Source organism: Octopus bimaculoides, chromosome 2, assembly GCF_046866305.1.
Source record: "Octopus bimaculoides isolate indiv1 chromosome 2, ASM4686630v1, whole genome shotgun sequence".
NCBI classification, from domain to species: Eukaryota; Metazoa; Mollusca; class Cephalopoda; order Octopoda; family Octopodidae; genus Octopus; species Octopus bimaculoides.
This window is the reverse complement of record NC_142929.1, coordinates 148,066,586-148,079,040: the sequence shown is the minus strand read 5'-3', so window position 1 is coordinate 148,079,040 and position 12,455 is coordinate 148,066,586. Positions and strand designations below refer to the sequence as shown.

The 12,455-nt window shown below is 39.1% G+C and overlaps 1 protein-coding gene across 1 annotated transcript; it reads right to left on the bottom strand.

Annotated features, from left to right (window-relative positions):
• Window positions 1–3,250: 3,250 nt before the first annotated feature.
• On the bottom strand, window positions 3,251–5,800 carry LOC106872177 (uncharacterized). Its single transcript, XM_014919068.2, has one exon. The coding sequence runs from the start codon at window positions 5,798–5,800 to the stop codon at window positions 3,251–3,253; it is 2,550 nt and encodes an 849-aa protein (XP_014774554.2).
• Between the last annotated feature and the right edge of the window lie 6,655 nt (window positions 5,801–12,455).

The following is a 12,455-nucleotide window of genomic DNA, read 5'->3' as shown; positions in this document are numbered from 1 at the left end:
TTGAGGGAATGATTGCTATAAGTTGAAAACCAACCAATCGATTTGCAACTGGACAGAAAGCCTTGCTAAGAGCATTGCAGCACTCTGAGAAGTGGATAACAATAGAATGTGAGGTGGCCCTGAAAAAGCTGTTTTATTGTTCTCACAATTGTAACAATGTCTTAGGTAGTCATGTAAGGATGTGTAAAACGTTTGTAAGTGAATACGGTATCTTCCTTTTCCATCAATGGTAGTGGACGTGCTGTTACAAAACTTCATGGTCTGTGAAAACAGAATAGATGTCCTATGGAGGAAAGATGAAGATTAATCATGGGTTAGTAAATACGGGTAAGTTTGAAAATATACGACAATAGCATCTACTCACCATATGTCAGATGGGAAAGACTGTAGTGGTGCTGAATAGACGAATCAGAACACGTGTCTCATGAAGATGTTGTGTAAAATGACCTGTTGCTTTAGAATAGTTTGTATTTGATGTAAAATGTAATGGTGTAAAATATAATGGTGAGAGAGAGGATGCATGTATTTAGTTTTATCGACTGTTTAAGTGTTGTTATTTTATGTAAATTGTAATGGTGTGTAAGAGATAGTTACTTCTTCATGTAATTATTTTAATGCATTTGTTTCATTGATCGTCGTTATGATTACATTTGTTGTATGAAATGATATGTTGCTTGGTTTTGAAATGGTATCTTGCGATAATGTTGCCAATGTAGTAAACTGTGATGGTGAGAGAGGAGATGGAAGGAGGAGATGTATCATGCACATCGGATGTAGAAGATGAGGCTGGTGTACTGACGAAGTGAGCAAAATAGAACTGAGTGGAGTGCAGGTGTTGGTGAAGTGTGAAGTAATTGGAGGGAACCGGTTAAAAATGTAATCTCGCAATAAAAGCATTGTTGACTCTTTGAGAGTTGTACAGAATTGAAATACTAAGCTATCCATAGTCCTCTGATGCCTGCTCAATGGGTGTTGGTGAGTAACAACAGATGATTTTTGAGCAGGGTCTGATTTATAATAAAGTTTTGTAATGCCGCGAGAATCAGCGTTCTTACAGCTGATATTTGGGAGTGTCAAGTGCACTGCAATGAATATGAACCTACACCTACTTAGAAATTACTGATGAAAAGTAAGACATTTAAAAAATTGTTTAAATTAATAAAATTATGAATCGAAGTAATCCTATAAAACCTCCTTGTACACAATGTTTTTTTGTTTTTCCTTGTGGAACGAACGCAAAAGCATAACTCTTGCTGCCCACACGCGAGCAGCTAACGTAAAGCTGACCATGAGAGAAACACGGCTCCCCTAAATGCATTCCTGCGACAGACAGTGTTTGCCCCTGTGCTTTGTTAATTGACATTGCGAAGCATGGCCTCACTCGGAACTGGGACCTCCGAAATGTGAAAGGTAGGTCTGCTGCTGATGGGAAAAGATGCATTCTGGGTATGAGGACAACGTTACCTCGACCACACCCTGTGATTATCGTGGCCTCAATCAGATTAGGAGATAAGGACTTAACGATTAAACGTGTGCCGTTGCATTGTTTAGGCGGAACCAAATTTCGAATGAGCATTATAGGGGCACCAACTTTAAGTTTGAGAATGTGTGGAGGTAGTCCAGGGGGCTCAAGGGAATTTAGTACTTCTATTGGATAGTTGATGACGTCCTCAGGGTCAGGAGTTGTATTAATAGACTTATATATATAGTCATCTCCAGGAATGATTTTTAGCATTTGATCATTAATATGGTTAACAATTGTATTCTTCGGGGCCAGAATAGCCTTTGGCCAATCCAATCCATATTATGATAATTTGCTTGGAGATCTGGGAAAACTGCATCGGTGAGATCAGAAGGCGTATTAACAATGGTAGAAAGTGAATCAATGGCAATGTTACCCTTTTCATCGCAGGGAGTTTTGGCTTCGCCAAGTGCAAGGAGGGTGTGAGAAAATTCTGCTGATGCTATGTCACCTTGCATATGAGCCCGCATGTTAGTGTGAAGTTTGAGAGTCTTCACCAGGGGCCACAATGCAGATGACTTAAGACACGCACGTATTGTATCAGCTCTATTCCCCTTGGGAATAACTGGCAGTGTTTGCCTGAAGTCCGCTGAAAGAAGAAGTGTTATGCCTCCCATGGGAACTGTAGAGTCTTTGATGTCTCTCAGAGATCTATCTAGCGCCTCAAGAGCACCTCTGTGGGCCATTGTACATTCATCCCAAACGATAAGCTTGCATCGTCTGAACACTTCTGCCTGATCTGAGCTGTTACTGATGTTGCAAATTGGTGTGTCCGTCTTCACTAAGTCAAGCGGAAGCTTGAAAGTGGAGTGAGCTGTCCTGCCGCCTGGCAACAAAGTAGCCGCAATTCCAGATGACGCCACAGCTAAGGCAATGCCTTGTGTTCGCCTAATCTCAGCCAATATTAATTTTGTGACAAAAGTTTTGCCAGTTCCCGCAGGAGCGTCGAAGAAGAAAATCCCCCCAGCTTTGTCCCGGACAGAATTAATAACGGAGTTGTAAGCGAACTTCTGTTCTGGAAGGAGCTTTGGCTCGTTGTTCGCTATGTACTGGGCAACTTCGTCAACATTATAACATGTCTCACGCAGAAAATCGGAAGACAGTGTGTTTGGGCGTTCCCGGTTTGTTGAAGGTAGGCCATACACTGGCAACGCACTCCCGCCCATATTGAGAACAGTATCTTCGATTTCAAGCAGCGCTCAATTGTAAATGAGGTCACTGTACTCGACGTCGATTGATGGATTTAGCAAGTGAACCTGATGCAGGAAATCTTCAGACATGTAATTTTTGTAGGTCAGCCATAAAGAGGCGGGATCACCCAAGTTGCACCATAGGAGTAGAATAGCGGAAAGCGATCTTAGTCTTTTAGGGGATTTTAACAAAACGCCCTCCGCCATAGTGGCGGCCCATTGTGAATCGTCCTCCAAAAGTCCACGCCTGAAGCAGGCTTCGCGGAAAGTGTCACATAATTCACCGTCAATAGTTCTTATGTCTTGAAAGCTTTGTGGGCCGACAACATCACGAAGGGGAAGGCGAAGGTGAAAACACTCATGCTGGTTGGGAGGCACAGTGTACACTCTCGCTAGACAGCTGTTAAACTTGACACCGGGATGTCCTTGAACATCCTGACCTGACTTCCTACGCACCCAAGTGTTCTTTGACCACACATAGTAGGACGGAACCTGAGGGTATAAAAGCGTTTTGGCAAATGTGTCAATTTGGCAAAGCCTAAAAAAAAACAGTCAAAGTTGTTTCTTTTGGATTGGCTGCCAATTGAGCAGCAGTCTGTTCAGTAAAATAAGTCCGCTGGCCGTTTTCCAAATGAACTGCTAGTTGTATGATGGCGGGGTTCCTTTGGTGAAGCGGAAACCCGAATATCCGCCCAAAAGCTTCACCACTGCTGATATATCGACCTGCCAAGTACTGCGACACCTCGTCCATGCTATTGTCCTTTTGAAGGCCGAACATGGCAGCGTCCGAACCCTTGTTAACATATTTACATATGTACTTAATTGATTTTACTGAATGACAGAACTCCACATTTATATGAGCGTTGAAAATTGTCATCAGTAATGGACAGTATGGGACCACCCATCTATTATCAACTTGATGACCCCGTAAGGTTATAGTGAATCCCCCATTCTCAGGCCGCCTTCGTCTGTACAGTGGATATCCATCACCAGCGGTCTGGGTCTCGTCCACGAAACTCTTTGGGTATCGTTTAGTGCACACATGGTCTTTGTGGCATGAGGAGAATTTTTGAAAACCGGGAGCGCACGGACCATGTACCATGTGTGCCTTGACAATGTCGTACAGCTGTCGGTCAACAGTGGGATTAGGGATTTCTGCTTTGATGATTTCATCTATAAGTGTAGGGTCTATTTTGGTGACCAACCAAACCAAAATGTGTGCGTGTGGCAACCCTCTCTTCTGCCACTCAACAGTATACATGTGACACTTAACAGGGCCAAACACCTGCCCTTTTTTTATTAAATCAATTAGCCTAGTCAGCTTCTGCTTGAAAACCCTGGCAATAAGATCATGCCGATGGCAGTACTGCTGGTGTGGGAGAAGTTCCCGTGTTACCTCAACCCACTTCGGGTTACATGTAAATGTGATGAATAAATCAGGGCGTCCATAGTGCCGAACGAAAGTCATATCGTCTTGTCTTCGCTCGTGCATGTATCGTGGCTCCCCTGTATATGTTGAGGGGAGAATGCATATTTTGCTGATGTTCCTTGGGTCAGCGTCATTATTGATGCCATCACGCAAATGGATGTAGGAGTCTGATCGCAGCTTCTTCTGATTCAATCTAATGAAGCACAGTCTCTCCGACTCCATCTTTGCAGCCATATCAACTGCAAACTGGTGAAACAGTTCCCGTGACCTGTGCAGGGTGCTAAAATCATTAGGCCTCGTCATGAAGCGGTACGAATAGAAATCCATACATGAAGCAGTTTTGGATGTCGCAGCAGTGGGCTCGTTTGGTTTTCGCTGAGGAATGCCAAAATGGTACCCGCCTTCCCCGTATGGAAAAAGAATGGGATACTGCAGGGCATCGTATGAACGATGTGTCTCAGTAATACGTTGGAGACCTCTGTCACGGCTATGAATAACTATGACTCGGTTATTGTGCTGTTCACCGTGGAGAAGTACAGCGACATCATTGCACGAAGGAGCGTTATAACGTTGTGCGTGCTCTCCAGAAGGTCTTTTATCAGCATCTATGACAATAGTGAATTTTGGTGAAGGGGCTGTTTGTAAGGCATATTTGAAGCTGCGAATATAGCTGTTGTGCTGATGAAGCATGTTTTGCAGACTGAGCATCACATCCCTGTCAAAAGTGTCAGCACCAGTGTTTGCAGGTGGTGGAATAATGCCAAATCGCACATCAAGTTGCCTATTGTAATTTGAAATGAAATAAATTTGGAGGAATGACGGCTTGCAATTTGGTAGTGGGTGGAGCGACCCAATGAGATGGTACACCTGTCCCTGGACCTTGAAAGTAGGCATCCAACCACTGTCTGTGACAACATTAGCCCCAAAAGAAGTCATCTGAAACGCATAATTGTAATTCCTGATGATTTGAAGGAATTTGGATGAACTTGAGGTAGAACCAGTAAGTAGTTCCTTCAAAGGCTGTGGCGGTTGGGGAAGAGGGGGCAATCTGACCTTACCGTTTAAGCAGCACATTCCAGGTGGCTCAGCAGCCCACATTTTAGCATTGCAGAATTGGCAATTAGAGCACATTTCTCCAATATTTATGTCAGCGCGGTTGGAGTAATGAAAGTTTGGCTCATAGTTGAAAGCGCGTAGGTGCCAGTAATGGCTGTTGGGAGTCGTCACACTGTAGGCAGGATGTCGTCGTCGACTGTTCTGCTGCAATGTAGGACGTTGGTCGTGGGAAGGTGCGGTAGCAGTAGCAGAAGCGACATTTGCAATGGTAATGGAGTGGCCACCTGCATCTTCATAAGCCATGGAAGCAGTGATAGCGGCAGCGTTCGTAGCAAGGCGAGTCGCCCGTTGTTCCAAACGTTTGGAAGACCTTGAAGCAGCAGTAGCCGCAGCGTTTTTAGTCAGTCGATTGGCCGTTTGTTGCTGGCTCTCCGAAGCCCTGGAAGCAGCAGTAACCGCAGGGTTTTTAGTCAGTCGATTGGCTGTTTTTTGCTGACCCTCCGAAGCCCTGGAAGCAGCAGTAGCAGCAGCGTTTGTAGCCAGGCGCGTCGCCGTTTTTTCCGGGCCCTCTGTAGTTCTGGAAGTAGCAGTGTATGAAGCCATTTTGGCTAGGCGTAACGTGCATTGTTGCAAACTTTCAGCAGCTCGGCATTTCGCTGAACATAAGGCGGCATGTGAAAGTCTAGAAGCAGTTTGCTCTGAGGACTCGTTTGCTCTAATCGCCCTTAGCGCCAGTGCTGAAGCGGTATGGCGACTGAGGCGCCTTCTCTTTTTCGGTGGCATTTTATGTGCCGAAGAAAGGATGAAAGTTACTTGGAGAGAAAAAGTGTGTAGGAAAGTATGCGTGAAATTGAAGTGGGAAAGGGTGATAAGAAACGGCCAATAAATGAATGAATAAATAAATAAATAAATAAATAGACAGGTGTTTGTATGTATGTGATTAAATGTGTTTTAAAAAATAATCTCAAAAAACTCACAGTTTGACTGTTTTCCTAGTGTTTTTGCTTGCTTTCTTGTTTAATATTTTGTTGGATCGTTCGTAAAGGTTCATAATAGAAATTAGCATTTAAAACGAAATTCAAGAAACTCACAGTTTGTATGGACAGTTTGTACTGAGTAATAGTTTGAATGCGAATGTTAAAGTTACATGGTATAAAGTAATTGTGTTTGAAGAAAGATTTTGAAGAAACTCACAGTTTAAAGTGAAAGATACTCGTAGGATTGGCAGTGTGTTTGTTTATTTTACTCTCAGTGTTTCTCCTTCATTTCTGTGTGTTTGTATGTATGTGATTAAATGTGTTTTAAAAAAAGAATTAAAAAAAACTCACAGTTTGACTGTTTTCCTAGTGTTTCTGCTTGCTTTGTTGTTTAATATTTTGTTGGATCGTTCGTAAAGGTTCATAATTAGCATTTAGAACGAAATTCAAGAAACTCACAGTTTGTATGGACAGTCTGTATTGAATAAATGTTTGACTGCGAATGTTAAAGGACGGTGTTAGGAATGAGAAGTGAAGTTAGAATTCGGGCCAATGATAATGAGATCATTGGTAACCATAGGTACATAAGTGACAGGTATTTTCATGTATCTGTGTATTTGTATGTAAGTGTATAGGTGGCATTTCATGTGCGTAATAAAAGGTGAAAGTTGTTATAGAAAGAGGAAATGACATTGTGTTACAGGGGAAAATATTTATTTGACTCTCACTCTTTTTCTTTCGTTTCTATGTTAGGGTTTAGTTCCCGCCAATTAGAATGAGGTCATTGGTAACCATAGGTACATATATATGTGTGTATTTACGTATGATTGGCAGTGTGTCTGTTTATTTGACTCTCTCACTCCCCTTCGTTTCTTTGTCTTTTTTCTTGGATTGTTCGTAAATGTTCATAAGAGAAAGTAGCAATTGAAACGATGTGTAAGAGGAATAGAAATAGTTAATTTTAGAGGGGCAAAGTAATTTTGTATGTAGTTTTAGTATCGTTCATTATAGTATCGAAATGTGATTGTTTCAGTTTTGATAGTTTTCTTTTTCTCCTTCCTTTCTTTTTGTATTTGTTGTTGGACTTTTTCGTAAAGGTTCATAAGAGGAAGTAGGAGTTGAAAGGATTAGTATTAGAAAGAGGAAATTAGATTTTATTAGGGAGAAAATATTTACTTCTGTAGTTTTACGGATTTTATTCATTATTAGGAAATTTTTGGAGAGAAAAAATGACGCAGTGACCTAACAAATTGTATTTAGAATATTAATTGTGATTGTTTAATCGAAGAAATTTGGAATTGCGTAAATGTATGAATTTTAAACATACACACACACACACACAGAGTAAGTTTGCCTTTTATAGTATATATATATATATATATATATATATATATATATATATATATATATATATATATATATATATATATTTATATATATATATATATATATATATATATATGTATATATATACACTTTTTGTTTTCATGTATTTAATATACTTTATACATTGATCCATCTACCTTGCTTATCTCTACATTTGCTTTATACCGGCTCAAGTTTGAATCGCTTGAGCACTACTAGGTTTATTCTATACGGAGAATGTCTGGTTGTCATCTATGAACTGTGTATACGTGGTTTGATCAATAAATATCTGGTTTATTGCCTTATTAACGAGGCTATAGTATGCACAGTGAAGCCCCTTGGCACAGATTGACGTTGAAATTTGCTGTGCATGCGCATTAAGTCTTAACATTCCAGCTTACTTCCCCTGTTTACAGCAGTGCTTGGAAGAAACGTTTGTAGTGTGTGATCGTCGCATTGACCATGAATCTGCGTTAAATTTTGCCAAAAACTTGGCGATACCTGCTCAGATGCCTACGAAAAGTTTCAGAAAGTGTATGGAGAGGAGTCTATGAGTCGAAAGAATGTCGATTGTGAAGAGCGTTCTGGGAGACCTGCAACCAACAGAACTGAGAAAAACATCGCAGATACGCGTGTAGTTGTGAGGGAAATTCCTCGAGTCACCATCCGTGTGTTATCAGAATATGTATTGATTAGTTACGGTACAGTTCAGTTCATTATCACTGAAGACTGGGTACGGGATGTGTGTCTGCCAAGTTTGTGCCGAAAACTGCTTTCAGTTGACAACGCACCTGTCCATTCAGCGCAGCTTGTACAACCGGTTTTTGCTAGGCACAGCATTTCCCAGGTCCGACATCCACCGTATTCCCCAGATCTCGCCCCTTGCGACTTCTTCTTCTTTACAAAAATCAAATCCCGCTTGAAAGGGAGATTTCATGACGTCGAGGAAATCAAAGCGAACGCGACGAGGCAGCTGCTGATTATCGCAGAAAACGAGTTCCAGGAATGTTTCCATCAATGGAAACAAGGCTGGCTTAAGTGTGTGGCCTCCGAAGGGGACTACTTTGAAGGAGATTAAATGCCAAATTGCTCCGTGCTGTAGTTTTGTTTTGATAGCAACAGTTCGGATTATTATTGATCAGACCTTATGTATATATGTATGTATGTATGTATGTATGTATGTATGTATGTATGTATGTATGTATGTATGTATGTATGTATGTATATATATATATATATATATATATATATATATATATATATATATATATATATATATATATATATATATATATATCATAAATATACAGGGATTAGCATTGAGTTGCTTCTCCGACATACTGAAAATTTAGAAATAGCAGTCAAAGAACTACTGATTCTAAACTACAAATTTTTCTCTAAACGGATGGCGATATTTATGGCACACATAGAACAAAAAACCGGAGGGAAAAGCGTAAACAAAACAAGTCTTTAGTTAATTGGATACGAATCGTTTCATGGTTAAGCGAATGAAAATTTCACTATTCCAATCTTCAGTCCAAATATTCTGATAAATTTGTATATATATATAGATAGATAGATAGATAGATAGATAGATAGATACATACATACATACATACATACATACGTACATACATACATATATGTATGTATAGATATATGTATATATACACATGCACGCACACACACACACACACACACACACACACACACACACACACACACACATATATATATATATATATTTACATACGTATTATCTATGCATTAAAACAGTTGAATATTCATAGAAAGACTGAAATTATTAGAATGGCATCGGAGTGTCTTGTCAGCATAAGAGGACTGTCTATATTCTGTGTAAACATATTATATTCTAGATGTTTTGTATTTGCTACAAGCCAAGTTAGACATTAGTTATCTTCAAATAAATGCGAAGCTGAAGACGGAGACCTACTACTAAATGCATCATGAGAGAATAGAGAGGGATGGGGTTCTGTTTTCGCATATCACGAAAGAATTTTTACTGCACATTTCAATTCAGCTAAACCCCTCAAATAAGTCTTTTAAAACGGACAAGGGATATTCCTCGATTGCCTGCATGTAAAAGAAGTGTTATTGGGATCTAAAATACATTAGCTGTTTGACCTTTAGATTCAAAGATTTACAACGACCAGCAGTCGTCGTCGAGAAAATAATTGCTGTTATCTTTACTAACCATCAAAAAAGCACTTTAAAACAATGTCAGAACATAACAACGTATCTTTATTCTGAGAAGACCGTAAGCAAAATGGACTGCGACCGTAATAACAAGTCGCCATTATATGGCCGAGCGCTAAGTGATTATGAACAAACAACAGTAATGAATGAAGAATATACATAACTCTAAGTTATTAGGCTAACATTCAAACAAATGTTCGCTATCTACATTAATGAGCAACTACAATAGTGAGCAATTTCCTCACGAATCGATAGAAAATCTACTGATCTTATGTTATCTGCGATGAAATAGGTAGCTAAGTACACCTTGCATATATCGAGTACTGCAATTTTAAACATTGAATGTGCTACTGTATTGCATTATGTTTACTGTTCATTAACAGATGGTAGATTGGGGAACAGCTGCAATGAGAAGGAAACCACCAAAATATATGGATATCTCCAGAAAAAAATATGAACAATTAGACTTAATCATCAAGTGCATAGTGAGTAATAAATTCAGTAATCAACAATATTGACTTGATGATATATTAACGAAGGTCTAATGAATCATAGACCTCAAATCACTAGAGAATTGCAAACGGTGAGTGAAAATTATCGTTACTGTAAAATCCCTGCGAAAACTTATGGCAGTTAAAGGCAAGGTCGCACTAAGCCCACCAGTGATATATCTCAGTATGAAAGGTCATACAATCAGATTAGTGAAAGCTCCTTTGCAGGATTATACAAAGTTATCTTAGTAGGGTTCTGGATTGCAAACAAACACACCAAGAATGTATCTAAATGCGTTACGCAACGAATACTATGCAAGTGTCTGTTCCGAAATTTAAAATATCCACAGCGAAATTTCCATAAGGCTTATTGCAGATTATCGAACGGAAAATAATCTGGAACAGAGCTGATAATCAGTCATCGGTATAGGTATCTGACGTTTCAGAGGACAACCCTCATAAACACGTTCAAAAGAACAACGGGCGCTGATATTGATATGTTACACTTTCTGACATTTTCCCGCACAGCACCGTTAGCTAAAAAAAGAAGATGCATATGACCTAGAATTACAGGTTAATATCGTACCTGAATGTGATATACGTCCACGCCTGTTGAATAAATGCATTTCTCCTGGAATATTGTAAAACTCAGCGTGCTGTCTTATGAGAAGTCAGTAGGAACCGAGTCCATGTTTTGGCCGTGTAGCTAGACCGAAGAAGATTGTGAATCTGTTCATTCTCCATATATAATAGAATCACAATGCCTTGTTAATATTCAAACTGCATTACGAAACGAATCATATTTTTTTCTTCAGTGCTGTCGATAACAATTACAAATGCTGCTATCGTTCCTAAACAATTGGGCTATAAACAGAAATATTTCTTGGTGAGAGAAGTCTGTAATGTTTTTCGTCTTAGTAGTATATATATATAACTGTTAAAGAGGACAACAAACGTTAAGGCAAGGCAATACATCTCAAGTCATATACATTATTATTATTGGAAAAAAGATTCAGTTTTACAGATGCTTCTGGGATACCCACAGCTGTAAGACTTTCAATTTTTCCCCACTAATAATAATGTGTATGACTTGAGATGTTTACCTTGCATTAACGTTTCTTTTTTTCTCTTTAACAATTATATATCTGCTGCATCGGAAATTTGCAATCGTTCCATAACTACCGTCTGGGCTATAACATTGGAGCCGTAGTAATCCGTTACATTACTTACCTAGCGAACTTTATAGCTTAGATCACCTGTGAACTAAACTCCCATACATTATATATATATATATATATATATATATATATATATATATATATATATATATATATATATATATATATATCAGTATATACGTATATAAATATACATGCATACACACACACATGCATACACTCATACACACATACATACATACATACATACCACCCTAATTGCTGCTATAGACAGAGTCTCACAAAGACATGGACCACAATTCTCACCCTTCCAACTGAGGACAGAATAATTGTTTCAGATATTATAACCATTTCAAAGGGAATATTCCTAGGAGATAGTCTTTCTGTACTTGTATTTATTTTGGCACTGAATCCATTATCGTTCCTATTACAAAAAACAAATGGTTACAGGCTAGGACCTTCAACAGCTAGAACATCAATATAGCTCATATTTTCTTTGTAGACGACCTGAAGATTTATGCTAAAAGTTTTTACATTTCAAAAAAACAAAACAAAAAAAAGACAACAACTAGAATTAATAGCAACATTTTCAGCTGATATATAAACTGAACAGCAACATTTTCAGCTGATATATAAACTGAACAGCAACATTTTCAGCTGTTATATAAACTGAATTTATGAAACTTCTACAGTCTACAGCTGAATTACTAAACAACCATGATGACCGAGCAGTCAAATGTAGGCACCGAAGTTAAAATAAACGCATACACAGACATACACACAGTCTCTGTCTTTATCTCTCTCTGTGTTTATCTTTGTTTATCTCTCTTTCTCCATTTGTTTCATTGTGTGTGTGTGTGTCTCTCTCTCTGTCTCTGTCACACCGTTTCTATGTCGCACACCCCATCAACACACTTCCTGTCGAACGATGTCCCTTTGCTGACAAACAGAGAAACTACTATGGTTTTCACAGCCAATGGTGAGTCTTTGTACAGGAATTTCTTTTATACAAGAAATGACAGAACTGCAA